The sequence below is a fragment of the Schistocerca piceifrons genome, chromosome 1 (assembly GCF_021461385.2).
Source record: "Schistocerca piceifrons isolate TAMUIC-IGC-003096 chromosome 1, iqSchPice1.1, whole genome shotgun sequence".
Lineage (NCBI taxonomy): Eukaryota > Metazoa > Arthropoda > Insecta > Orthoptera > Acrididae > Schistocerca > Schistocerca piceifrons.
In genome coordinates this window covers 282,696,622-282,721,575 of record NC_060138.1, presented here as the reverse complement: position 1 = coordinate 282,721,575, position 24,954 = coordinate 282,696,622, and the positions used below count along the sequence as shown (strand labels likewise).

Below are 24,954 nucleotides of genomic sequence, written 5' to 3'. Positions count from 1 at the left end.
CCCATAATGTTCAGATGCAGCATTAGTAGTGTCCTACTTGATACAGTCACGTCGTTTAACCATGTGGGCATAATGTTGCAAAGCGATATGAAATGGAACGAGTATGTGAGGATTGTGGCAGCAAAGGGGATTGGTCGACTGCGGTTTATTGGGAGAATTGTAGGAATGTGTGGTTGGCCGTGCGGTTCTAGCCGCTACAGTCCGGAACCGAGCGACCGCTACGGTCTCAGGTTCGAATCCTGCCTCGGGCATGGATGTGTGTAATGTCCTTAGGTTAGTCAGGTTTAATTAGTTCTAAGTTCTAGGCGACTGATGACCTCAGAAGTTAAGTCACACAGTGCTCAGAGCCATTTGAACCATTTTTGAATGTGTGGTTCATATGTAAAGAAACGCAAGTGTGACCTATTGTTGAATACAACTTGAGTGTTTGGGATCCATACCAGATCGGATTAAAGGAGGAGCAATTCAGACGCTGGATGCTAGATTTGTTACTGATAGATTTGAGCAACACACAAGTGTTACGCAGATGCCTTGGGAACTCAAGCTGGAATCCCTGGAGGGAAGGCGACATTCTTTTCGAAGAAGACTATTGAGAAAATTTAGAGAGCAGGATTTGAAGCTGACTGCAGAACGATTCTGTTGCCTCCAGCACACACTGCATGTGGAACGAGAAATTAGGACTTACGTGGAGGCATACAGATAGTCGTTTTTCCCTCCTTCTATATGCGAGTGCAAGAAGAAAGGAAATGGCTAGTAGTTGTATGGGATACTCTCCTCCACGCTCCGTGAGGTAGATTGCGGAGTATCGATAAACCGGGTGATCAAAAAGTCAGTATAAATTTGAAAACTCAATAAATCACGGAATAATGTAGATAGAGAGGTACAAATTGACACACATGCTTGGAATGACACGGGGTTTTATTAGAACCAAAAAAATAGAAACGTTCAAAAAATGTCCGCCAGATGGCGCTTCATCTGATCAGAATAGCAATAATTAGCATAACAAAATAAGACAAAGCAAAGATGATGTTCTTTACAGGAAATGGTCAATATGTCCACCATCATTCCTCAACAACAGCTGTAGCCGAGGAATAATGTTGTGAACAGCACCGTAAAGCATGTCTGGAGTAATGGTGAGGCATTGGCGTCGGATGTTGTATTTCAGCATCCCTAGAGATGTCAGTCGATCACGATACACTTGCGACTTCAGGTAACCCCAAAGCCAATAATCGCACGGACTGAGGTCTGGGGACCTGGGGGGCCAAGCATGACGGAAGTGGCGGCTGAGCACACTGTCATCACCAAACGAAGCGCGCAAGAGATCTTTCACGCGTCTAGCAATATGAGGTGTGTTTTTTTTTTTGTTCTAATAAAACCCCATGTCATTCCGAGCATGTGTGTCAATTTTTACCTCCCTATCTACATTATTCCGTGGTTTATTAAGTTTTAAAATTTATACTGACTTTTTGATCACCCGGTAGTTGCAAGATCGTCGATACTTGAACTTGCCACTATTTTGAATGAAAAATGGTATAAGATTGCTTAAAAACCATACAGGCCCTGCATTTATGTATTCCGAGACGACTGTTTGGAATGCCAACGGTTTACCAGACCGATGAGACATGGTAATGTGTTGTGCTTTCTTCGTGTTTCCACACCTCGTAAATTTGCACGATTTCTTCAGCAGTGAAAGCTCTGACGTGAGGTGGGCACGCTGTTGCAGCGGCCGCCGGGGTGTCGGTGGGGTCGGAGTGCGCGGCGCGGCAGCTGGCGGACGGCGTGGTGTGCGTCTGCAACGCCACCTTCTGCGACGAGCCGGGCGTGCCGCAGCCGCCGCCAGCCGGCAGCCTGCTGCACGTGCTCACCTCCAAGGCGGGCGCCCGCTTCCAGGAGCAGGTCGTCCCCTTCCAGGAGGCTGGCCAGGGTGAGCTGCTTCTCGTCCACTTCCCCGCTATTTTACTCTTAAGTAAAAGTTGTCACGTTAAAACCGATCTATAGGTTACAAACAGCTTTACTTTTTATAGTCTATAGGTCGGTTTTAACTTGCCAACTGCTTTACTACAGTGGTGTGCGCATATGTGTAAGAACAGAAAGAAATCCTGTAGTCTGCGAGCCGACCCATAGCGCAGTTACGGGTGCACAAAGAGAACGCTGGTTAGCTTGCTAGTCGAGCTGCAGCAGTGCCATTACGAGTAGCGCGTCACACGTGCTCGAACGCTCCCTCTGTTCTGCAGTCTTTCTCACACTATTTTACAGAAACTATTCATTAAAAAAATAATATTTACGTCACACATAGCTCTATACACTGCTCGCCATTAAAATTGCTACACCACAAAGGTGACGTACTACAGACGCGAAATTTAACCGACAGGAAGGAGGTGCTCTGATGTGCAAATGATTAGCTCAGAACTGTTCAAATGTGCGTGAAATCTTATGGGACTTGACTGCTAATGTCATTAGTCCCCAAGCTTACACAATACTTAAACTAAATTATCTTAAGGACAAACACATACACCAATGCCCGACGGAGGATTCGAACCTCCACCGGGATCAGTCGCACAGTCCATGAAATGATCAGCTTTTCAAAGCATTCACACAAGGTTGGGTGGCGACACCTACAACATGCTGACATGAGGAAAGTTTCCAACCGATTTCTCATACAGAAACAGCGGTTGACCGGCGTTGCCTGGTGAATCGTTGTGATGCCTAGTGTAAGGAGGAGAAATGCGTACCATCACGTTTCCGACTTTGATAAAGGTCTGACTGTAGCCTATCGCGATTGCGGTTTATCGTATCGCGACATTGCTGCTCGCGTTGGTTGAGATCCAATGACTGTTAGCAGAATGTGGAATCGGTGGGCTCAGGAGAGTAATACTGAACGCCGTGCTGGATCCCAACAGCCTCGTATCACTAGCAGTCGAGATGACAGGCATCTTATCCGCATGGCTGTAACGGATCGTGTAGCCACGTTTCGATCCCAGAGTCAACAGACAGGGACGTTTGCAAGACAACTACCGTCAGCACGAACAGTTCAACGAAGTCTGCAGCAGCATGGACAATCAGTTCGGAGACCATGGCTGCGGTTACCCCTTGATGCTGCATCACAGACAGGATGTTGTGTACATAGTTCCGCGTAGTCAGCGCGTACACAAGTTTCCCACTAGAGCGCGCCCCGCTAGACACAACAGCGCAGGCGCAGCGTTCGTCCGTCTCCGGACTACGAGATGGCGCTGCCATAGAGACAGACCAAATTCTGCTTCCGCCGATCCGCGTATTAATATGTAACGCAGCCAATGAGATTGCTGCTAACGTAGAACCTTTTCTCCTCACGGATCACACTCGCACAGTTTTACATGAACGCGCAAGGTATTATAATTGTACAGACCTCCGATTAGTCAGTCTGCATTTGCCTGTACCAGCCTGCATTAGTCTGTACCAGTCTGTACGAGTTCTACATTTGTCTGTGCCGGTCCAAAGTCAAGTTTCAGTCTGCACTTAATAAGATTACCATATTCCATTGGTCACTGTCAATCAGCTACACTAAGCGTGCAAGTGGCATTTCTATCGTCTGACCTAACGGCAGAAGATAAACACGCCACGATAAGACAACAAGACATATTGCTGACACTCGCCTACTTCGTTAGAGCGACATGTCCAGTAATCTGACAGTGTGTGTCCTGAAGGTCTTACAGAACGCACACCACACAGGAGCGCCTGCGATGGTGTACTCAACGACGAACCTGGGTGCACGAATGGCAAAACGTCATTTTTTCGGATGAATCCAGGTTCTGTTTACAGCATTATCATGGTCGCATCCGTGTTTGGCGACATCGCGGTGAACGCACATTGGAAGCGTGTATTCGTCATCGCCATTCTGGCGTATAACCCGGCGTGATGGTATGGGGTGCCATTGGTTACACGTCTCGGTCACCTCTTGTTCGCATTGACGGTGCTTTGAACAGTGGACGTTACATTTCAAATGTGTTACGACCCGTGGCGTGGCTCTACCCTTCATTAGATCGCTGCGAAACCCTACATTTCAGCAGGATAATGCACGACCAAATGTTGCAGGTCCTGTACGGGCCTTTCTGGATACAGAAAGTGTTCGACTGCTGCCCTGGCCAGCACATTCTCCAGATCTCTCACCAATTGAAAAAGTCTGGTGAATGGTGGCCGAGCAACTGGCTCGTCACAATACGCCAGTCACTACTCTGTGGTATCGTGTTGTAGCTGCATGGACACCTGTACCTGTACACGCCATCCAAGCGCTGCTTCACTCAATGCCCAGGCGTATCAAGGCCGTTACTACGGCCAGAGGTGGTTGTTCTAGGTACTGATTTCTCAGAATCTATGCACCCAAATTGCGTGAAAATGTAATCAAACGTCAGTTCTAGTATACTATATTTGTCCAATGAATACCTGTTTATCATCTGCATTTCTTCTTGGTGTAGCAATTTTAATGGCCAGTAGTGTATATCAGCTACATACTGAACTGCCCATCATCTTGCTAATGGTCATACTTATTATGATATTCTCATTTACGTAACATGCTGCACGAAATTCGAAACGTTTGCAATGAAAAATATGGGTCTTTATGATTTTGCGTTTGGTGCACATTACATCAAATGTTACTGCTAACGTATTGAATTTGTCTTCATACTTGGAAGGACGTCTCTTTTTCTTCTCCAGTCTCGAGAAAATTGATTATTTGTAGCACACTCACTTCCGACCTTATGTGCACGAGAATGAGATGTTACTATCTCCTTTACCATTCGAGATATAGAAACGAGATTTTGGTTAATGACAGCACGCAAAGAGGAGAGTATGGTGTCTTATGGTTAACATATAGAAATTTCTTATCTACGTCGATATACTACAAGCCATTTTTTGTTTTTTTATTTTTCAATCCCGTATTGTATTGTATGGAACTGGGGACCTAGAAACGACGGAGAGGCGTCGTCCCCGCGGTAGCCCGCAGTGGTACACAACCCCGCCACAGGCTACAGCAGTCCACTCACCCCACCACTGCCCCACGCCGAACCGACGGTGATTGTGCGGTTCGGCCCCCAGTGAACCCCCTCACACCACATGAGTGTAACTCCAATGTTTGGGTGGTAGAATAATTATGGTGTACGCGTAGGTGGAGAATGTGTTTTCGCAGCAATCGCCGACATAATGTAACTGAGGCGGAATAAGGGGAACCAGCCCGCATTCGCCGAGGCATATGAAAAACCGCCTTAAAAGCTATCCACAGACTGGCCGGCACACCGGACTTCGACACTAATCCGCCGGGCGAATTCGCGCCGGGAACCGGCACCGCTTCCCGCCCGGAAAGCAGTGCGTTAGACCGCACGGCTAATCGGTAGGGCTTTCAATCCAGTACTGTACTTCATTATAAGCCATCGACAGCTGTTAAAAAGAGAATATGCTGGCACGAAAATAAACGTGTAATTTCTTCCCTTAAGTTACTGCAAGCTGACACAATGAGGGTTTCCGTAATGTACTCACCTCTCTGGTCGCCTATTGCTTGTTTAATAAGACACTCTGTTTCAAGATTCTGTCGCAATAGCTAGTTCAGGGTGAGTTTGTGCAGTTTATACTGTGTTTTGGCGAAAGAAACCAAATTGAATGTCAACAAGAGAAATGTAGTTGTCACGGATAACTCTTGATCCATCTTCAAATGGTTAACAAATTAGACAAAAATAAATTACCGATTCTGTTACAGTTTTGGCGGAGCCCTGTAACACATCGTATTTTTAACAGTGAGCGACTGGAACGGAAACTTGCCAAAAGATTTTCTTCCTGTTCTTCATCTTAGAAATATGAAAATAATTCGCAAGCAAATACTGTAACATATTTCTGTCCCTATCCCCATTCAGAATGATGCGGAGAAATCTTCAGCATAATTATCTTTTTATGGGTTAAAGGTAGGTTATATACATATTTATAATCTGTTTTAACCTTAATGAGTAGTGGTGGTGGTTGTTGGGATGTTTAAGGGGGACTAAACAGCGAAGGTCATCAGTCCCAATGAGTAGTCTCAAGCGGTTCATAAATTAATGACTATTATGTTTCCATAACCTTGTTATCCACAGATAAACAGGCATCAATTTTCTTCTAATAATTTCCGGGTATGCAGCCGGATTTTTGCTGCATTTTTGCTGCAGAGTAGAACTGACCCAATGAACACCTTTCGTAACTCTGAAGCTGTGGGCACACTTACGACTTGCAGTAACTTGCCAGCTGTTCGTCAAAGTCAATATCACTACTGAATTAAAAGATATTTGTAGTAAGGAGATTCACTCGCCCACTCTGCACAGGGATAGGAACGGAAAGATTGTAAGCTCTTTGCTGTAGTTTTTGCTGTGTCAAAGATGACTGAAGTGTAGAAATAAAATTCTTTGGTAAGTTTCAGTCCCAGCTGTTCGTTCTTAATGATACCTGCGTTACATGATACCCATAGGATTGCAACAGAATTTGCGATTTATTTTCACCTGACTTGTAAAAACGTTTTTCTTCAGGAATGTAATCAGTGAAGAGGTTTGACTAACGCATACGGTACATTTATCCAGATGCCACATTCAATTTTGCTTGTTTTGCCAAACCGAAACAGAAATTAACACAGTGAGTGTGCAAATGCTTTTTATCAAATAGCTTCGTTGAAATCTCATGAATAAGGTTGTGTGGTCGTTATTATTCACGCACCTGCCATTCGGACAGTAATGCGATAGTGTATTTCCGACACTGCCAGGGTGCTTTTGCTGCGACAGCAGTGGTTCGCCCCTTCATTTTGATCGTCATCGCCGGCCGGAGTGGCCGTGCGGTTCTAGGCGCTACAGTCTGGAACCGAGCGACCGCTACAGTCGCAGGTTCGAATCCTGCTTCGGGCATGGATGTGTGTGATGTCCTTAGGTTAGTTAGGTTTAATTAGTTCTAAGTTCTACGCGACTGATGACCTCAGAAGTTACGTCCCATAGTACTCAGAGCCATTTGAACCATTTGATCGTCATCTGTGTTCAATTTCTGTTGTGTTTTGGCAAAAGAAGCAAAATTTAACGTGGCACCTAGATAAATGCAACCATATGCGTTACACGAAACATATCACTGAATACACTTCTCTGAAGAAAAGAAAGTCAGATGACCGTTAGGGAGATGATGGGCATTTCACCATGAAGCTGACATATAATGCTATAAGTAACGTAAAAAGTACATTTTTTGAGGAATAGTTTCTGTAAAATCGTTCGAGAAAGATTGCAGGACGCACCCCTCGATTCTGCCAGCGTAGCTCGTCGCCGACCTGTGCACTGAAGCGGCCAGAGATTGTCTCGTTCATTCCCGCTCACCGGCAGCCGCGGGACCGCAGCCGTCGGCGCCGCCACCCGGCTGCCACTGTATGCTGCCTCATTAGACAACAAGGGGATATTTGTCGCGCTGGTTCAAGTCACTTCACGATGGCCCCCCTGCGCAGTTAGGCCGCTTTCTTCCTGTGCGCATCTGTGAACAAATCAATGAGGATTTTCAGAAAATAAATGCGTGGTGTAATGGCTGGCAGTTATCTCTCAATATTAGTAAGTGGAGGGCACCGTGGAGGGTAAAAATCGTAGAGGGAGACCAAGAGATGAATACACTAAGCAGATTCAGAAGGATGTAGGTTGCAGTAGGTACTGGGAGATGAAGAGGCTTGCACAGGATAGATTAGCATGGAGAGCTGCATCCAACCAGTCTCAGGACTGAAGACCACAACAACAACAACATTAGTAAGTGTAACCTACTGCGTATAACAGGGCGAAAATCCCCATCAATGTATGAGTACAAAATAAATAATCAGTCTTTGGAAGCGGTAACATCAGTCAAGTATCTGGGTGTGACTATTCGAAATGATCTCAAATGGAATGATCAGATTACCCAAGTAACGGGTAAGTCGAGCTCTAGATTGCGGTTTGTTGGTAGAATCCTGAGGCTATGCAGTCCTTCAACAAAGGAAATAGCTTACAATACGTTAGCTCGTCCAGTCTTGGAGTATTGTTCGTCTGTATGGGACCCTTACCAGTTGGGTCTGATTCGACTGAGAAGGTCCAAAGAAGAGCGGCAAGATTCGTGACTGTTGCATTTAGCGGTTACATTTAGCGTTACAAATCTCATAGAACCTTTGAAGTGGGACACACTTGCAGATAGAAGACGCGCTAAACAGAAGGGGCTGCTCACTAAATCCCGAAATCCAATCTTCGCCGAGGATGTAGAGCATATATTATTACCACCAACCAACTTTCAAGTCGCGTAATGATGATCATTCAAAGATAAGGGAAATAAGAGCTCGTACTGAGGCGTTCAGACAGTCGTTTTTCCCTCGCGCCATCCACGAGTGGAACAGAGGGGGGGCGAATTGTGCCCTCCTCCACACACCGCTTGGTGGCTAGCGGAGTATATATGTAGATGTAGATATAGAATGCGTGTTGTGGGCCGATGCACAGTGGCAAGGAAGCGTGACGCTCCGGCCAATAGCGTCATTCTGCCGCATTTCTCTTTAGAGGGTGCTTCAGGATGTGCGCACAAATTTAGCATCGATTTTCAAGGTAGTTAAGTATGGTGAGTGTACATAAAAACTCTAACGTTCGTGGCATAAAGCAACCACGACAGGTATTTCGTTAACAAGTGACAGCGATTGTTTTCTGAGCAACTAGTTCTGACCAGGTGGAGTCATCCCCAGTGTTGGCAGCTAGCACGGTAACCATAGGTTGGGGGCACGAAGGATGGGACAAAGTGCACAGTGGTAACGTGCAAAGTATTCTCCTCATCTCACTCCACAGAACGCATAGTGCAGCCAGCTTTGTTATTTGTACACCATTACAGGCAACTTCGTTTTGGAAGTAGTATGCCGTAGGGTGTAGACCACTACAGGCACATGGTAGATGCGAACGGTCTGCACATGGTGTGCGAGAGAGAGGGCGAATCAGCTTCGTACAGTTTGCTGGTAGTTGCCGCAGAGGACCGATACTGCACTCACGTTCAGAAAAACTGAACACCTTCAATGACTAGAGGTAGGACGTTCATATTCACAAGGCGTGTACAGTAGAAATGATTAACATCTGAGTTCAAAAATGGTTCAAATGGCTCTGAGCACTATGGGACTCAACTGCTGAGGTCATTAGTCCCCTAGAACTTAGAACTAGTTAAACCTAACTAACCAAAGGACATCACAAACATCCATGCCCGAGGCAGGATTCGAACCTGCGACCGTAGCGGTCTAGCGGTTCCAGACTGCAGCGCCTTTAACCGCACGGCCACTAACATTTGAGTCATCTCGCTTTAGCACATGTCGTGTTACCTAGCAGGCATAGGGTCCGCCATGGGCCCTGACAACTTGTTCCATGCGTGATGGCATCGACGTGTATAAGTTGCGAATGGCGTCCTGTGATAAGCTATCCATGCTGTATTCACCCGGCTCCAGAGTTCATCATTGGTGACTGGCATTGGGTCACATCGCTGCATCCGTCATTTCATCATATCCCACACAGTTTCAATTGGCAACAAGTCTGGTGATCTGGCGGACCACGGCAAAAACTTGACATCCAGTGACACCAAGAGGGCACGTGTCCTCGCAGCAACATGTGGTCGTGCATTGTCTTGCTTGAAAATATCTGGGGTGTTCTGCAGAAAAGGTATGGCTATGGGTCACACTGATCACAGTCAGCTAACACGCCAACTGTGATGTGTGGTTGTATCCAGTAGCACCCCACACCGTAAGGTCTTGAGTTGGCGCTGTATGTCATGTTCGAATGCAGTCACTGTGATGCCGCTCCCCCTGTCTGCAGCGAACCAAAACGCGGCCATCATTTTCAGACAAACAGAAACTGGATTCGTCTGAAAATGTTTCTGATCCCATTCCTGTCCCCAGTAACGTCGTTCCATACCGCCTTGCCATCTAGCAATTCTCCACATTCGCAATGATATACGATATCGCGGCGCAACACGACGTACCGGTAAAATTAAACGTATGTATCTGAAAGGTAATGTAACCCCTGATACTGTACGATGTGTTACACTGTTCTACTATTGCGCCAGAGCAGACGAGGACGCAGATCTGTCCGGTAATGCTATTTGTATGAGGGGTCGATCTTTTCAGGGGGTGGTCTGTGTGGTGCGACCTGACCTATCTAGTGTTCTTCAGCTTTCCGTGAATCAGTTTGCACACAACCGTTGCACTACCGAAACACTTCATCCTACACAGGCAGCATTTCCCCGGATGGCTGCATCACATTCTCTCATGCCGACCCGAACGAGGTGACGCAGTGGTTAGCACAATGGACTAGCAATCGGGAGGACGACGGTTCAACCTTCTAATTTGGCTGTGAAATACTAATGAAGTCAACTTTCAGAAAACATGCTGGTGAGCTGCACAGACACTTTAAGCACGGGTTTCGTCTGCAGGGACTGTCACAGTTTTTGGTTTACGAGCGGAAGTACATCTATACGCTGTACTTTCGAGGCTGCATCTGACTGACCACTCGTGTGTCAGGGCGGCTGAGATTTGAATTAGCGTGCCCTTGTGGGCTGAGACATAAAGGGCACTTGTGTTTCGGCTGGTGCTAAATATATCACGTAGAGGATGCCTGCACTTTTCGTTGTTCTGTTGGTTCAAATCGTCGGCTTTGTCAAATAATTCATTTCGATGGTTTTTTCTATATTGCAACATGCAGGAATTTATGCCGAGGACGTTGCTTGCAAGTGCACTTTAGCGTAATATTTCATTGTATCATTTTTCAGCTTTATAGCTGTGCTTTCTTTGTGATCATTGTTAAATATACTGTTCAGAACTAGAGACTATTCCGTGTTCAAGGAACACCATCGGTTTCCATTAACTCATCCGTGAATTTAGAGGACATCGCTCGCGTTGCTATCCTACTTATTTAGTGTTACTACTGAGATTAGGAATCATATGAGGTTCCTTTTGTTGTAATGTTGATGATACATGGTAATTGTGTTCCACATGGTCCCATGGAGGACGTCTGTAATTTCATTGATAAGCTATCGTGTTGATTTTCTCAAATGCTAATCAATAATTTTTTCAATTTCTCTTCAGCTATTTGTAGTTGCTAAGGCACTTATAATTTGTAATTCTTCTTTGTTCAGAGTCCATGTGTTCATTTATTCCTTGTCTAAAGTCGTAATTTACGCGAGCACAGTTAACTGAATACGTTGTACCTTCAATGGAATTGTTATTAGGACAATTTGCTGTTTGCATATTACATAGTTATATCCTTGCAGGCACATTCCAGCAAGTATAATGCAGTTGTGAGCTGCTGAGAACTTCGAGACACATACTGATCCTGAGTATACTGAGAGTGACTACTGTAGTGAATGCTTTTTCTAAGTGGAGTCAACGTATCTACTGCACGCACACTCTCTAAAAGGGGGGTGCAGTATATCTTCACACTGTGTTAACACGTTTGTGTATATTGGTCACAATCATGTACTTCCTTAAAAACATGTTCAAGGCCCACTATCTTTATCATTGAACTCTGAGAGTTTGCCTGTCTCCGAATATCTCAAAAAGGAAGTCAGATCGTATTAATATTCATTCAAGTGTTTGAATCTTTGATAAAAGTGGAATATTTTCAGGGTATTGATACTGAAGTCATATCAGTTACGTATTCAGATTAAATTTAATACACTCCTGGAAATTGAAATAAGAACACCGTGAATTCATTGTCCCAGGAAGGGGAAACTTTATTGACACATTCCTGGGGTCAGATACATCACATGATCACACTGACAGAACCACAGGCACATAGACACAGGCAACAGAGCATGCACAATGTCGGCACTAGTACAGTGTATATCCACCTTTCGCAGCAATGCAGGCTGCTATTCTCCCATGGAGACGATCGTAGAGATGCTGGATGTAGTCCTGTGGAACGGCTTGCCATGCCATTTCCACCTGGCGCCTCAGTTGGACCAGCGTTCGTGCTGGACGTGCAGACCGCGTGAGACGACGCTTCACCCAGTCCAAAACATGCTCAATGGGGGACAGATCCGGAGATCTTGCTAGCCAGGTTAGTTGACTTACACCTTCTAGAGCACGTTGGGTGGCACGGGATACATGCGGACGTGTATTGTCCTGTTGGAACAGCAAGTTCCCTTGTCGGTCTAGGAATGGTAGAACGATGGGTTCGATGACGGTTTGGATGTACCTTGCACTATTCAGTGTCCCCTCGACGATCACCAGTGGTGTACGGCCAGTGTAGGAGATCGCTCCCCACACCATGATGCCGGGTGTTGGCCCTGTGTACCTCGGTCGTATGCAGTCCTGATTGTGGCGCTCACCTGCACGGCGCCAAACACGCATACGACCATCATAGGCACCAAGGCAGAAGCGACTCTCATCGCTGAAGACGACACGTCTCCATTCGTCCCTCCATTCACGCCTGTCGCGACACCACTGGAGGCGGGCTGCACGATGTTGGGGCGTGAGCGGAAGACGACCTAACGGTGTGCGAGACCGTAGCCCAGCTTCATGGAGACGGTTGCGAATGGTCCTCGCCGATACCCCAGGAGCAACAGTGTCCCTAATTTGCTGGGAAGTGGCGGTGCGGTCCCCTACGGCACTGCGTAGGATCCTACGGTCTTGGCGTGCATCCGTGCGTCGCTGCGGTCCGGTCCCAGGTCGACGGGCACGTGCACCTTCCGCCGACCACTGGCGACAACATCGATGTACTGTGGAGACCTCACGCCCCACGTGTTGAGCAATTCGGCGGTACGACCACCCGGCCTCCCGCATGCCCACTATACGCCCTCGCTCAAAGTCCGTCAACTGCACATACGGTTCACGTCCACGCTGTCGCGGCATGCTACCAGTGTTAAAGACTGCGATGGAGCTCCGTATGCCACGGCAAACTGGCTGACACTGACGGCGGCGGTGCACAAATGCTGCGCAGCTAGCGCCATTCGACGGCCAACAGCGCGGTTCCTGGTGTGTCCGCTGTGCCGTGCGTGTGATCATTGCTTGTACAGCCCTCTCGCAGTGTCCGGAGCAAGTATGGTGGATCTGACACACCGGTGTCAATGTGTTCTTTTTTCCATTTCCAGGAGTGTAAGTAGTAGAAGGCTTTCACCATTCTCGTGTGACTGCTAAGAGACATAAAGTAACTTCAAGTTCATTGGTATCAAGAATAACATGATTCTTTTCGAGCATCGAGCCGGATAAATTAGTTATTCCAAGAAAATAAGCTAGTTCTTTAGTGTCACCATATGTAGTTCAATGGTGAGTTTCCACAGTCATTTAATTCTTGACCGAGCGAGGTGGCGCAGTGGTTAAGACACTGGACTAGCATTAGGGAGGACGATGGTTCAAACCCGCATCTGGCCATCCTGATTTAGGTTTCCCGTGATTTCCCTAAATTGTTTCATGCAAATATTGGAGTGGTTCCTTTGAAAGGGCGCGGTCGACTTCCTTCCCCATCCTTCAATAATTCGATGTGACCGATGACCTCGCTGTTTGGTCCAGTCCCCCAAACCAAACAACCAGCCAACTTAACTCTGGTAGTGTGTTCCTTGCGCAATTATTTGGGTAACAGAATCCAACGGCACAAGATTTCCGCAATTCAAAATAGCTAGACTTTCGACAGGTGTTGTATAACCAATGAGGTCAGAAATGTGTTAATTGCTATGTTTTCGTAATAGCGAGACTGACTTCTAGAAAAGGGAGAAGTTCAAGCATTTGTTTATAGGCCTAATATTATCAGGTATCCACAGAGAATATTTTAGAAACAAATTTAAATCTCAATCTCATTTGCAGTTATTAATATTTTGTAATATATCTAAGTCATTTATTTAGTGTTTTTTCTTTGTTTGTTTAATTCATTAACCTGACGTGTTTCGCTCAGTAATTTAGGCGTCGTCAGACATCGCTACTGACATCGATAAATCGGTAGTGAAGTTTAGTATGCACAGCTATGAAGCGTCCAGATCATGTGCATATACCGAAAACTGCACGAGGGTCTCTCATTGAACGGACACACGCTTCAGGTGCGAGCACCAAACATAATAAATGATCTGCAGTACTATTAGACAAAACATGATAAGCACAACTGTAGTCAGTTCCAGAATAAAAGCTTCTTCGTCTTTAAATAAGAAATAAAATCAAGTAGATATATTTGATTACATCAAATCTTAAGTAACGAACTATTCGATTTAATATAATGTCGATCTGGAAATAGCATATGAAAAGAATTTATTTAAGTAATTTTTATTAACAGGCACAACTATATTTATGAATTTTGATAACCAGTTTAGATCTTCTTCAACGATTATCTTCAAATCTCTAAATATTATTTCTATGCACTTTGACACTTAAGATATAAAATATATTCAGTATTCTAGATAATGAGATCATAAATTTCTCGTACTAGTGTGCTCCACATAAGGGTCACGAAATGTCATTATCTTAAAATATTTTCTGTTAGACAAGTTAATAAAATTATCTGGCGATGGTTAAAACTGCAATAAAAACTACATTATGTAAAGTGTGCTATATTCTTTCTTTAATATGAGAAATTTAAAGCAAGAGATCTATTTTTGTTTGTTTGTTCAGTGCTAGTCAGTTAAAGTAATCTCTCTAAAACCTAAGATTAATAATACATGGGCAGATTTCTTTCATCCGTTGCTATACAAACCTTTTGAGGCGTTATCCCATAGCTCACAGTTCAAGTTTATTAGAGTTACAAGGAAATAACAGTGAGTTGCACGCAAATAAAACAGTTTTGGTAATATTTGTGTTTAAAAGAGCTCTTGCTCCATAGTTTCATCTATTTTCTGCAATTCATTTTCGTGAACCACCACTGAAATTAACCATGTTTTTTTTTTCTGCTGCACCTACATAATTGTATCCAGAATGAGATTTTCACTCTGCAGCGGAGTGTGCGCTGATATGAAACTTCCTGGCAGATTAAAACTGTGTGCCCGACCGAGACTCGAACTTTTTTTTTTTTTAATAAAACCTTTATTAAAAAAAAACAATGTTACACATTGCAAATACATACTAAGTTATACATACATGAAGTTATTTAATCAAAGCGGTTGGATCATTTCAATTGCGCTGACATTAAGGAAAGACAACAGAAGATTGTGTTACTGACTAAATCACCAGAAAGAATTAAATTAAACATAAATACTTGAGAATGGCGGAAAGGAGATATATAATAAAGTTGACTAGCCTTCCAACTACACTTTCTGGACATTAATTGAATCTAAGTATTTGAAGTGATCAGATCTATATAATCAGTCTTTCACTGCAAAAATGAACAGGGCAATGTGCCAGCCATTGAATATTACATTTATCGGATAGTATCTTATGGTTTTAACCAATCGATAAGGAGATTTCTATAAAAACTGTCTATTTCCAAATTTCTAGTATAAGCCAATAATGCACCTTTCATGATTTGTGTTTGGCACTATTAGACACACAATCTCAATGTCACATAAGTTCTGTACATTAGATTATAAATTTCAAAAAACTACTCTCTGAAGTAGAGAAAGCACACATCATAAATATACTGTAAAATCTTAAATAGTATCCTTAAGGTAACTACAATACATCACTGTCAACACAGTCTTCTTTTTTATATTAACCAATGCCCATTCTTTCAAATACAATTTTTAGCATATTACCGAACTTTTTCTTGTGATTCGAATAGCTTCTAATTTTGTGGAACTCACACAGCATGTGTACCTTGAACTCTATGATGCTATCGGATCCTAATTTGTTAAGGACGTAGTTAACAAAATTTCCCAGCAACCAGTACACAGCGTTATTTTTTGCTTCTGGGAAATAGCGTGCTTCAGGCCTGTGTATCAATGACAGCGATATATACTCAGGGGATGTTCTTGTAATCAGAGCTATTTGCTCCCGGATCCACTTCCAACTATTCATGTGACCACTGCAAGTATATCGATGAATTACTGTGTCAACTAGATGACATTGTTGACATAAATTTGTTTCACAGAGTCCGATTGCGTGCAGTCTTTCATTGGTGCTAACTATGTTGTTAACTGTCTTGTACCATGACGTTTTTATATTAGACGTGAGCACATTAGAACTAATGTTTTTCCAAATCTCAGTCCACTCAATGTTTGGAAACTGTCGTTCTATTTTGTTTCTTCCTTCGCTTTTCTTTCGTTCCCGCATTATGGCTCTCGATGTTAAGTGTCGGGACTGCCTGAGTTCGACACTGACATAACTAAACTCAACATAGAAAATCCTCACGTGCTGTAAGCGACTGTTGATATTCTGCACGTCAATCGGGGGAAGCAGGCTTGGAGGTTTAATGATGTCGAAAAGTTGGCTGGTTATGCTTTCTCGCGAGTCTCTTATTAAATTAACTTGCCTTTTGATAAAAAGAGCAGAGGCTTTATCCGTTATATCAGTTAATCCTAGTCCACCATTTTTAGGATCTAAAGTGGCTACTTTAGCAGGTACTCTGAACACTTCACCTCTCCACAAAAATTTTGTGATTTTGGACATTATTCTCCTCGCTATCATTCTCGGTATTGGAAACAGCTGGGCAGTATAATAAGCCTTAGCAAGGATGCATGAGTTGATATACTGTGTTCTTTGAACTTGGTTCATATATCGAGTTAAATTCTCTACAATGGCTCCTTGCACTTTATCTGCTGCAACTTTCCAATTTAAAGCCGTCATTTTCATAGGGCATGCTGTCAGGGTGATCCCAAGTGTTTTATGTTGTCGGACTAAGTTTGCCCACTCGACGTTGATATTATCAAAACCTCTGAGATTTAACATCTTACTTTTTTTCCGTTTGCATTGGCTCCAGATGCTCTACAGTACGAATCAATCACTGTTGCTAGCGTGGTTACCTCGTCATTATTCCTTATAATGACCCCTATATCGTCAGCATAGGCTCTTATAACTGTTTTGTTTCCTGATAATGTTAAGCCTTTTAATGTAGCATGGACATGTCGGAGGAAAAGTTCCAGCGAAATTGCGAAGAGCGACATGGACAGAGGACTTCCTTGAGGAACACCTCGTTGTATTTGCATCGGCCTGGATTGTTGACAATTCACCGCTATTTTAGCATTTATTCCAGTTGCTATGTTCTTAATCAACTGTATAACCCTATCGTTGAAACCTATTTTCTTCAATGTCTGCAGAAGATATTCATGGTTTACTACATCGAACGCCTTATAAAAATCTAAAAACAATAAAGCACACTTTATGTTTGTTACAGAAGTTATTGCAATGATATCCCTGAATTCCGCTAGATTTTGAAAAATGGTTCTGCCTTGCGCACAGTTCTGATGTTGACTAATAATTTTATCTGTAAGGCATGAAATTCTCTTGTTTATTATTCTAGCTATTAATTTATAATCAGAATTCAGCAGTGAAATTGGACGAAAATTATTTAAATCTTTGTTTCCATTATTTTTTGGCACCAGAACAATTTTACTCTCCTTAAACTCAGCCGGAATCATTTTACCCTGAATAACCTCATTTACAATGTCCGTGATTTTCGCACCCACTATTGGCCAGTAACGGATGTAAAATTCTGCTGGCAGACCATCCGGTCCTGGGGATTTTTTTGGTGGCGAGGCGCACAGAGTCTCATACACGTCTTCTTCACTGACAACCTCGAGAAAATTTTCGTTGTCATCTTCTGTCAGCTGTGGGGCTAGGATGTCAAGGAATTCTTCCAAGGAAGCATCACTACTTTGATGTACAGAATATAGCTCGCAATAATAGCGATAAATCTCGTCCATGATATCCTGCTGGGTTCTGAGAATCGTGCCGTGTTTTGTTCGAATTTCTTCAATAAAAGTCCTTCTCCCGTTTTTCGTATGCTTCACTAAATGATATAGGGAAGTAGTTTCATCTGCTGACACCGAATTTGCCTTCGATTTTATTTTCAACCCTTCCATTTGACTTCTCTTGATATTAAGTAACTTGGCTTTGACTTTTTTGATGTCTGCTATCCGAAGTAAGGAACCTGCCGAGACTTGATCATATAGATCTCTCAAAACGGAATAGTAATACTCTATAGTGCATTTCATTTCCCTTGCGCTCTGGGCACTGTATTGAATAAGAACTTTCCTCAACTTTGGCTTTGCCATTTTAACCCACCAGTCAATAGCAGTGGCATATCTACTACGGGCTCGCAGGCATATTGCCCATGTTTCTTTAATCAGATCTTCTAAATCATTATTAACTAACAAGGAAGTGTTCAAATTCCACTGATTCTTGAATCGGCGAACCGGCTGTCTTGTTAGATTTATGCAAGCTAAGACACTTGAATGGTCTGAAAAGTACATAGGAATGGTTTCTACTTTTGTCACGGAAGTTACAGGATTTTTAGAAATATATAGTCTATCAATCCTGCTACGTGATGTTGCCGTGACATAAGTGAACTCAACAATGGAGGGGTATTTGATTTCCCATACATCCTTTAATTCTAAACCAGTAACTAATTGTTTTAGTTCACTTGAGAAATTAAAATTAGGTAACTGATCTTTTCGATTTAAAACACAATTAAAATCACCTCCAAGTAATAACTGTCTTGGTGATTTCCTTAACAAGTATATCAAGTCGTCTTTGAAGAAACGTGCCCTGTCAGCTCGATGAGAACTTCCTGAAGGGGCGTACAAGTTGATGATAGTCACATCATAGATATTTAGTCCTATTCCCCTTCCGGATTCCAGTCGTTCCACCTCGCTTACTGTAATCCCTTCCCTTACCAAAATAGCTGTTCCAACACTTGTTTCGGGAGACACATTTATGTAACTGACAAAACCGGGAATTACCAAATCCGAAATTAGAACTTCTTGTAACAGGGCAATATCAGTCGCGGATTCGTACAAAAATTCCTTAAGGGCCGATAATTTCAAACCGGTCGTGATTTTATTTATGTTTATAGTGGTGACAGAATAAGATTGCGTCATTGTGCTGTCACTGTGTAGTTGTTTTGTTGAACTAATTTAGTTTACTGTGGTTCAGGGTTCAGTTAAGCTGTAACAGTTTTCTCGGAAGGCTGCACATGGAATAACACTTCAATCAGGTTATTAGTTACTGTCCCGTTTTTTTTCTACTTCTGATGTTTTCTCTTGTACCGCAAGCAGACTGATTTCCTGGTAAACTTTCTGATTTTTCCTCCAGTGATTCGTGTACGACCGTTTCGGACTGAACATTCTTTGGGCTTGGGTCGCCCCTACTGGATTTTCCCTTCCCTTGGTTACGAGCTACATTCTCATTTGGTTGCGTCGGTATTTTACTTCGCGGCTTATCTGGAGCAGCAGCAGACGCTTTCGCAATTTCGGTTCCCGGCGCCTGCCCTGAGGTGTTGACCGTGATTTCAGTTTGGCCACCACTTCCTCGTTCTTTATTAATTTCACTCACTTTCTGATCTACGGAAACAAATGGAGACTGCAGTTTTGCATCCTCTCCCTGAATTTGTTTATTAACAGATAGATTCTGATCTTTGCAATCGGCTACTGCACCTATTGTTTCTTGCAAATTAATGCTGCTTACACCCCTTCCATTTTCTGGTACCGTATGTGTATTATCTTTCTGTTCATTAGTTTCCATTCGCATTTCGCCTTCAGGTTCCTCTGCCTTCTCATCGCACTGTTTTTGCTTGCGAAGTGAGGGAGTGGGACAAGACAGCTCGTCCTCTGAACAACTATCAGTTATCTCCAGAGGTCGTTTTTTCGGTTGCATTTCAGTTTCACGAGTAGTGGCAACGGGGTTTCCTTTTGTTGTTAACGGGGGAAATTGACTGTTATCGTGAAGGGAGACATCAGCTTGTCCCGCTGCGTTAACATCCTCAACCAGTTGTTCCGGGCTATTCTTTGGTAACAGATCATTTAAGGTAAGCTTCTGACGCTGAATCAAATTACTTTTAAGCACAACAGTTCGCCGCGGACATTCCTGTCTGAAGTGGCCGGTTTCGTTACATATATGACATGTAGCTTCCTGACCTGTATAAACAATTTGTGCCTTATACCCACAAACAGTTATGTGAGACGGAATATTCGTCTTAACGTCCATCTCTACACAGCGGACCCCGTTAAAACACTGCAGTTTAAAGCGAGGCGACCATCTTTCATTTGCAATTGATTTAACGTCTCCGTAGTTTAAAAGAGCTTCCTTAATCTTATCATTTTCAATTTCAATGGGGAGATTCAAGACACGAACGGTTTTGTAATGAATGTCCGCTCTATAGATGAAAACCTTACTTTTATAACCATTTCTATGCACAAAATCTACTTCATAGCCCCACTTTCGTAACACTTTATCAACAGTCGAAGCACTGATTAACTTGACAAAAACACAGTATTTTTCCTGATCCAGTTGCCAGGTATGAACGGTTTCAGAATTTAGACCAATTACCTGTGTAATCCAGTCATCTATTTCCAGGGATGTCGGCTGAACAGGACGGGATTCTTTGTCAAAAGCAAATACCAGAGTATTCTTCCTGAGGTTTGTAGCCATGGTTAATCCAGCGAAGCAATTTCGGTTAAACAACCGAAATTCCAAGTAGCAGCAGCAAGACCAGAAAGAGCGATCAGATCACAAGGAACAGGAACGAACTCGGAGATTAACGGACGGACGGCACTCGGCGAAGCACAAGTACAGCGATGTAAACACTGAAGTGCAGCGCAACAGTTAACAGCGGCCACTCGCGAGCGCGGCTGAAACGGAACTGACTCGGGACCTTTGCCTTTCGCGGGCAAGTGCTCTACCAACTGAGCTACCGAAGCACGACTCACGCCCGGTACTCACAGCTTTACTTCTGCCAGTACCTCGTCTCCTACCTTCCAAACTTTACAGAAGCCCTCCTGCGAACCCTGCAGAACTAGCACTCCTGAAAGAAAGGATATTGCGGAGACATGGCTTAGCCACAGCCTGGGGGATGTTTCCAGAATGAGATTTTACATAATTGTAATTTACCTAGTTTTTGTAGCTGTTAATCTAAGGAGCACCACTTTTACTCAGAGATGAAAGTAATATTCAGTATTTAAACGATTTGTGAACATAACCAGATGCCTATAAATAATTCTGAGTGCAGGTAGTGGGATGTTTATCAAGCGTTCCCCCTTTGAATCTCTCACACTGAATTTAATACTGTTTTTTTTTTCATTTGGTGGAGAATTTACCAGAAAATATTAGTTCGTTCGTGTACTTAATATCAGCTGTTGGTGCTGCCTGGGTTCACGATCCATAAACTATGATGTTTTCATTTTATTGTTGTTTGTTGCCTTTACTAAGCCGAGGAGCTACGGGCAAACATTGCACTAGACATGACGACATCCTTCTGCCTATATTTCAAAGCTCAACGGAGAGTTCCCTAAAATTCTGTTGACAATGGGCAACTTTTCCCTCGACAAGGATGTCCCGATAATCCTCTTTTGAGTACAGAAGTGGTCGCCGTTGAGAAGAGGCCCATAGTGGTTTTTCTTGTAGCGAATAGAGCCCTGTCACGCCAACAAGATGCCAACTCAGATACAGTTGTTACCGCCAGACTCAAAACTGAGCCCCTTCCATCAGCAGAGGACACAGCCCTCCCCCCTCACCAACAAAACTGTTGTCAGCCACATAATATATAACAGTCAGGTCTAAGACGATCATACTATTTAACAAAATCTCGCTTAATATTTTTTTCACTTAATCTGCGCCAAACACACTATCAGCTGACAACTTAGGAAAAGTAGGAGAAAAGAATTGTGTTCCGCAGTGTTTTGCGCTTTAATGCATTTTGCGTTAAAGTATTAAACTAATTTTGTTTACTACTGCTAGCTCACAGCATTCTTTAAATATTCTAATATTATTTTAGTCTAAGTTCTCCACTACCGAATAGCACAGTAGGCAGTTCAGCTGAAGAAAAATAGACGTCTCTAAAAAGGATGATCAAGGAATTTGGACAGACAAACGCAGGTATAAGGAAACTGACTACGAAGAAACCGTGGGTAACAGAAAGAATTCTTCAACTGACCGACGAAAGGAGAAGTACAAAAATGTTCAAGGAAAGACGGGACTACAGCAGCATAAGTCACTAAGTGTTGAAGTAATCAGGAAGTGCAGGGAAGGAAAGGCGAAATGACTGCAGGAAAAATGTGAATAATTCCAAAAAGGAACAGTCGTTGAAGTACTGATTCGGCGTATAGAGAAGGCAGAACAACAGCAACGAAAGCAAAGGCGTCAACATGAAGGCGATGAGAACTTCAGCGTTAAACGCAGAATAGGGAGAGGATAGCTGGAAAGAGTAGAAAGAGTAGATTAAAGCCTGTACGAGAGGGATGACTTGTCTCATGATGTGACGGAACATGAAAGGAGTCAATACGACAGACATAATGGATCCAATATTTGATTCGGAGCTGAACAGAGCTTTGGAAGACTTGCGATCAAATAAGGCATTTAAATAACATTTCATTACAATTTCTATAACGGAAGAAAGCTGCAACCAAACGACTGTTCAAGTTGCTGTGTAGAAACTCTGAGACTGAAGACGTACCACCAAACTTTCGGGAAAAAAATCGTCGACACCGTCCTGAATATATCAAGGGCAGATAATTGTGGAAACCATCCCACAGTCAGTTTAACAGTTCACGCATCCAAACCGGTGACAAGAATAGTACACAGATGAAAGGAAAAGAAAATTGAGGCTGTGTTAGATGACTATCTGTTTGGCTTTAGGAAAGGTAAAGTGGTCAGTGGGTCAGTTTTAATGTTGCGCTTGATAGTGGAAGCAAGATTTTAAAAAATTCAAGATGCGTACATAAGATTTGTGGACGCTGAAAAAACGTTAGACAATATAAAATGGTGTAAGACTTCAGAAATTCTGAGAAAACCATAAGTAAGCTATAGAGAGAGGCAGGTAATATGTACAAGAACCAAGATGGAAAAATGAGAGTGGAAGACTAAAAACGAAGTACTGGAATTAACAAGAGTGTAAGACAGGGATGGAGTCATTCGTTCCTATTGTTCAGCCTATTCACCGAAGCAACAATAATGGAAATTAGAAAAAGTTTCAAGAGGGTGAAAAGATATCAGTTGAAGAATTGGTATTGTCAGTGGAAGTGAAGATGAATTACAAGACCTGTTGACGGTAATGAACGGTCTAATGAATACATAATGCAGACTGAGAGTAAATCGAAGAAAGACGAAAATAATGAGAACGAGCGGAAATGAAATTAGCCATCTAATTAACATAAAAACTGGTGACAAAGAATTCTGCACCTTGGAAGTAAAATAACACATGACGGCCGAAGAAAGCAGGACATAAAAAGCAGAATAGTTCAGAATAAGAGAGCACTCCTGGTCAAGTGATAAGTCTTAATGGGAGGATGAAATTTCTAAGAATGTACGTTTGGAGCGCAGCATTGCATGGCGGTGAATCGTGCCCTGGAATAGGAGAGAAACGAAGCGTTCCAGATATGGTGATAAAGAAGGATGTTTGAAATAAAAGTGGACTGATAAGAGAGGAATGTTCTTCGTAGAATAAGACAATAAGAATGGGCAGGATAGCTGGACGTCAAGGAACAACTTCCGTGGTACTAGAGGGAGTGCAGATGGAAGAATCGGAACGGAAAGACAGAGAGTGGAATTCATAAAACAAAAACTTGAGGACGTAGGGCGGAACTGCTTCTCTGAAATGAAGAGGCTGGCGCAGGAGGCGGAAACAGTCGAAAACTGGTACATGATATTTTATTGTAACTACACTCAAATGTAATTTCTTAAATTTACAACATAGATGTGATTAATTAATACATGAAATCATCGAATTTAGCGGAAGGTCTTCAATTTAGCTAGAAATCGCCAACTTGCATGTTCTCGCCGTTGATTCTTTACTCACTTAACTTCTCAGCAGACCTCACGATATTGAGAGGACTACGGTCCAAACCCACCTAGCCCACAAAAAAACTGACCGACCGCTATCGAACCCGATACGGCAACATTAAGGTCAATGACGCTACCCACTCTATTAGGGAGACTTTCTACGAATGTGCAAAATCCTCTGTTACGAACTGTGTATCTTGTCCGACTTATGTTATGTTAACCGGGGAACTAGAAAAGACGGAGAGGCTTCGTCCCTACCACAGCCGCAGTAGTCCGCAACCCCACTACGACTACCGCAGTCCACTTCACCCCTCCGCCGCCCCACACCCAACCCAGGGTTATTGTGCGGTTCAGCCCCCGGTGGACCCCCCAGGGAACGTCTCATACCAGACGGTTGTAACCCGTATGTTTGCGCGGTAGAGCAATGGTGGTGTACGCGTACATGGAGAACTTGTTTGTGCAGCAATCACCGACATTGTGCAGCTGAGGCGGAATAAGGGGAACCAGCCCGCATTTGCCGAGGGAGATGGAAAACCGTCTAAAAACCATCCACAGACTGGCCGGCTCATGTGACCTCGACATAAATCCGCCGGTCGGATTCGTGCCGGGGACCAGGCGCTCCTTCCCGCCCGGAAAGCCGTGCGTTAGACCGCACGGCCAACCGGCCGGGCTCCTGTCCGACTTACTTGTATTAGTCAATCGGCGTCGTTTCTGCGTTCAATGGTGTCGATGTAATCGACTCGCAGACACTTTCATTGTATCCTCAGCGTTAACATGTTTTGCTCCAAAACATGTAATTATTTACTGTCTCTTTTTCTTCCGCCTCCTGTCCTCTACCCCGTGTGCTAGGTAACGTACAAAATGGCGTTCTTTTAAAAAGCAAAAGACATTAAATTTTCAGACTTAATATTCCAGACAAAACAATTCTAAACGTGCCAGGCAAGTGCAGTAGATTGCGTGCCGTTTACTGCACTGAGTTAAGAAGCAACCAGAACGACATTGAAACACCGAAGTAAAAATGAAATGTTACAGAGTCAGAATGAAATTGTTACACATCAGATAACCAAACAGCCACATTTTCCTCTCTAACTGCTACGACATCGACGGGATGT

The 24,954-nt window shown here is 43.5% G+C and overlaps 1 protein-coding gene across 1 annotated transcript in view; it reads left to right on the top strand.

Moving 5' to 3' along the window:
* The window catches only part of LOC124711996 (lysosomal acid glucosylceramidase-like), a 173,357-nt gene that overhangs the window by 9,492 nt on the left and 138,911 nt on the right, over positions 1-24,954 (top strand). The window contains exon 2 of the mRNA XM_047242316.1: positions 1,724-1,924. Within this exon, the coding sequence (XP_047098272.1) occupies positions 1,724-1,924 (201 nt within the window). The remainder of the gene's footprint in view (positions 1-1,723; positions 1,925-24,954) is intronic.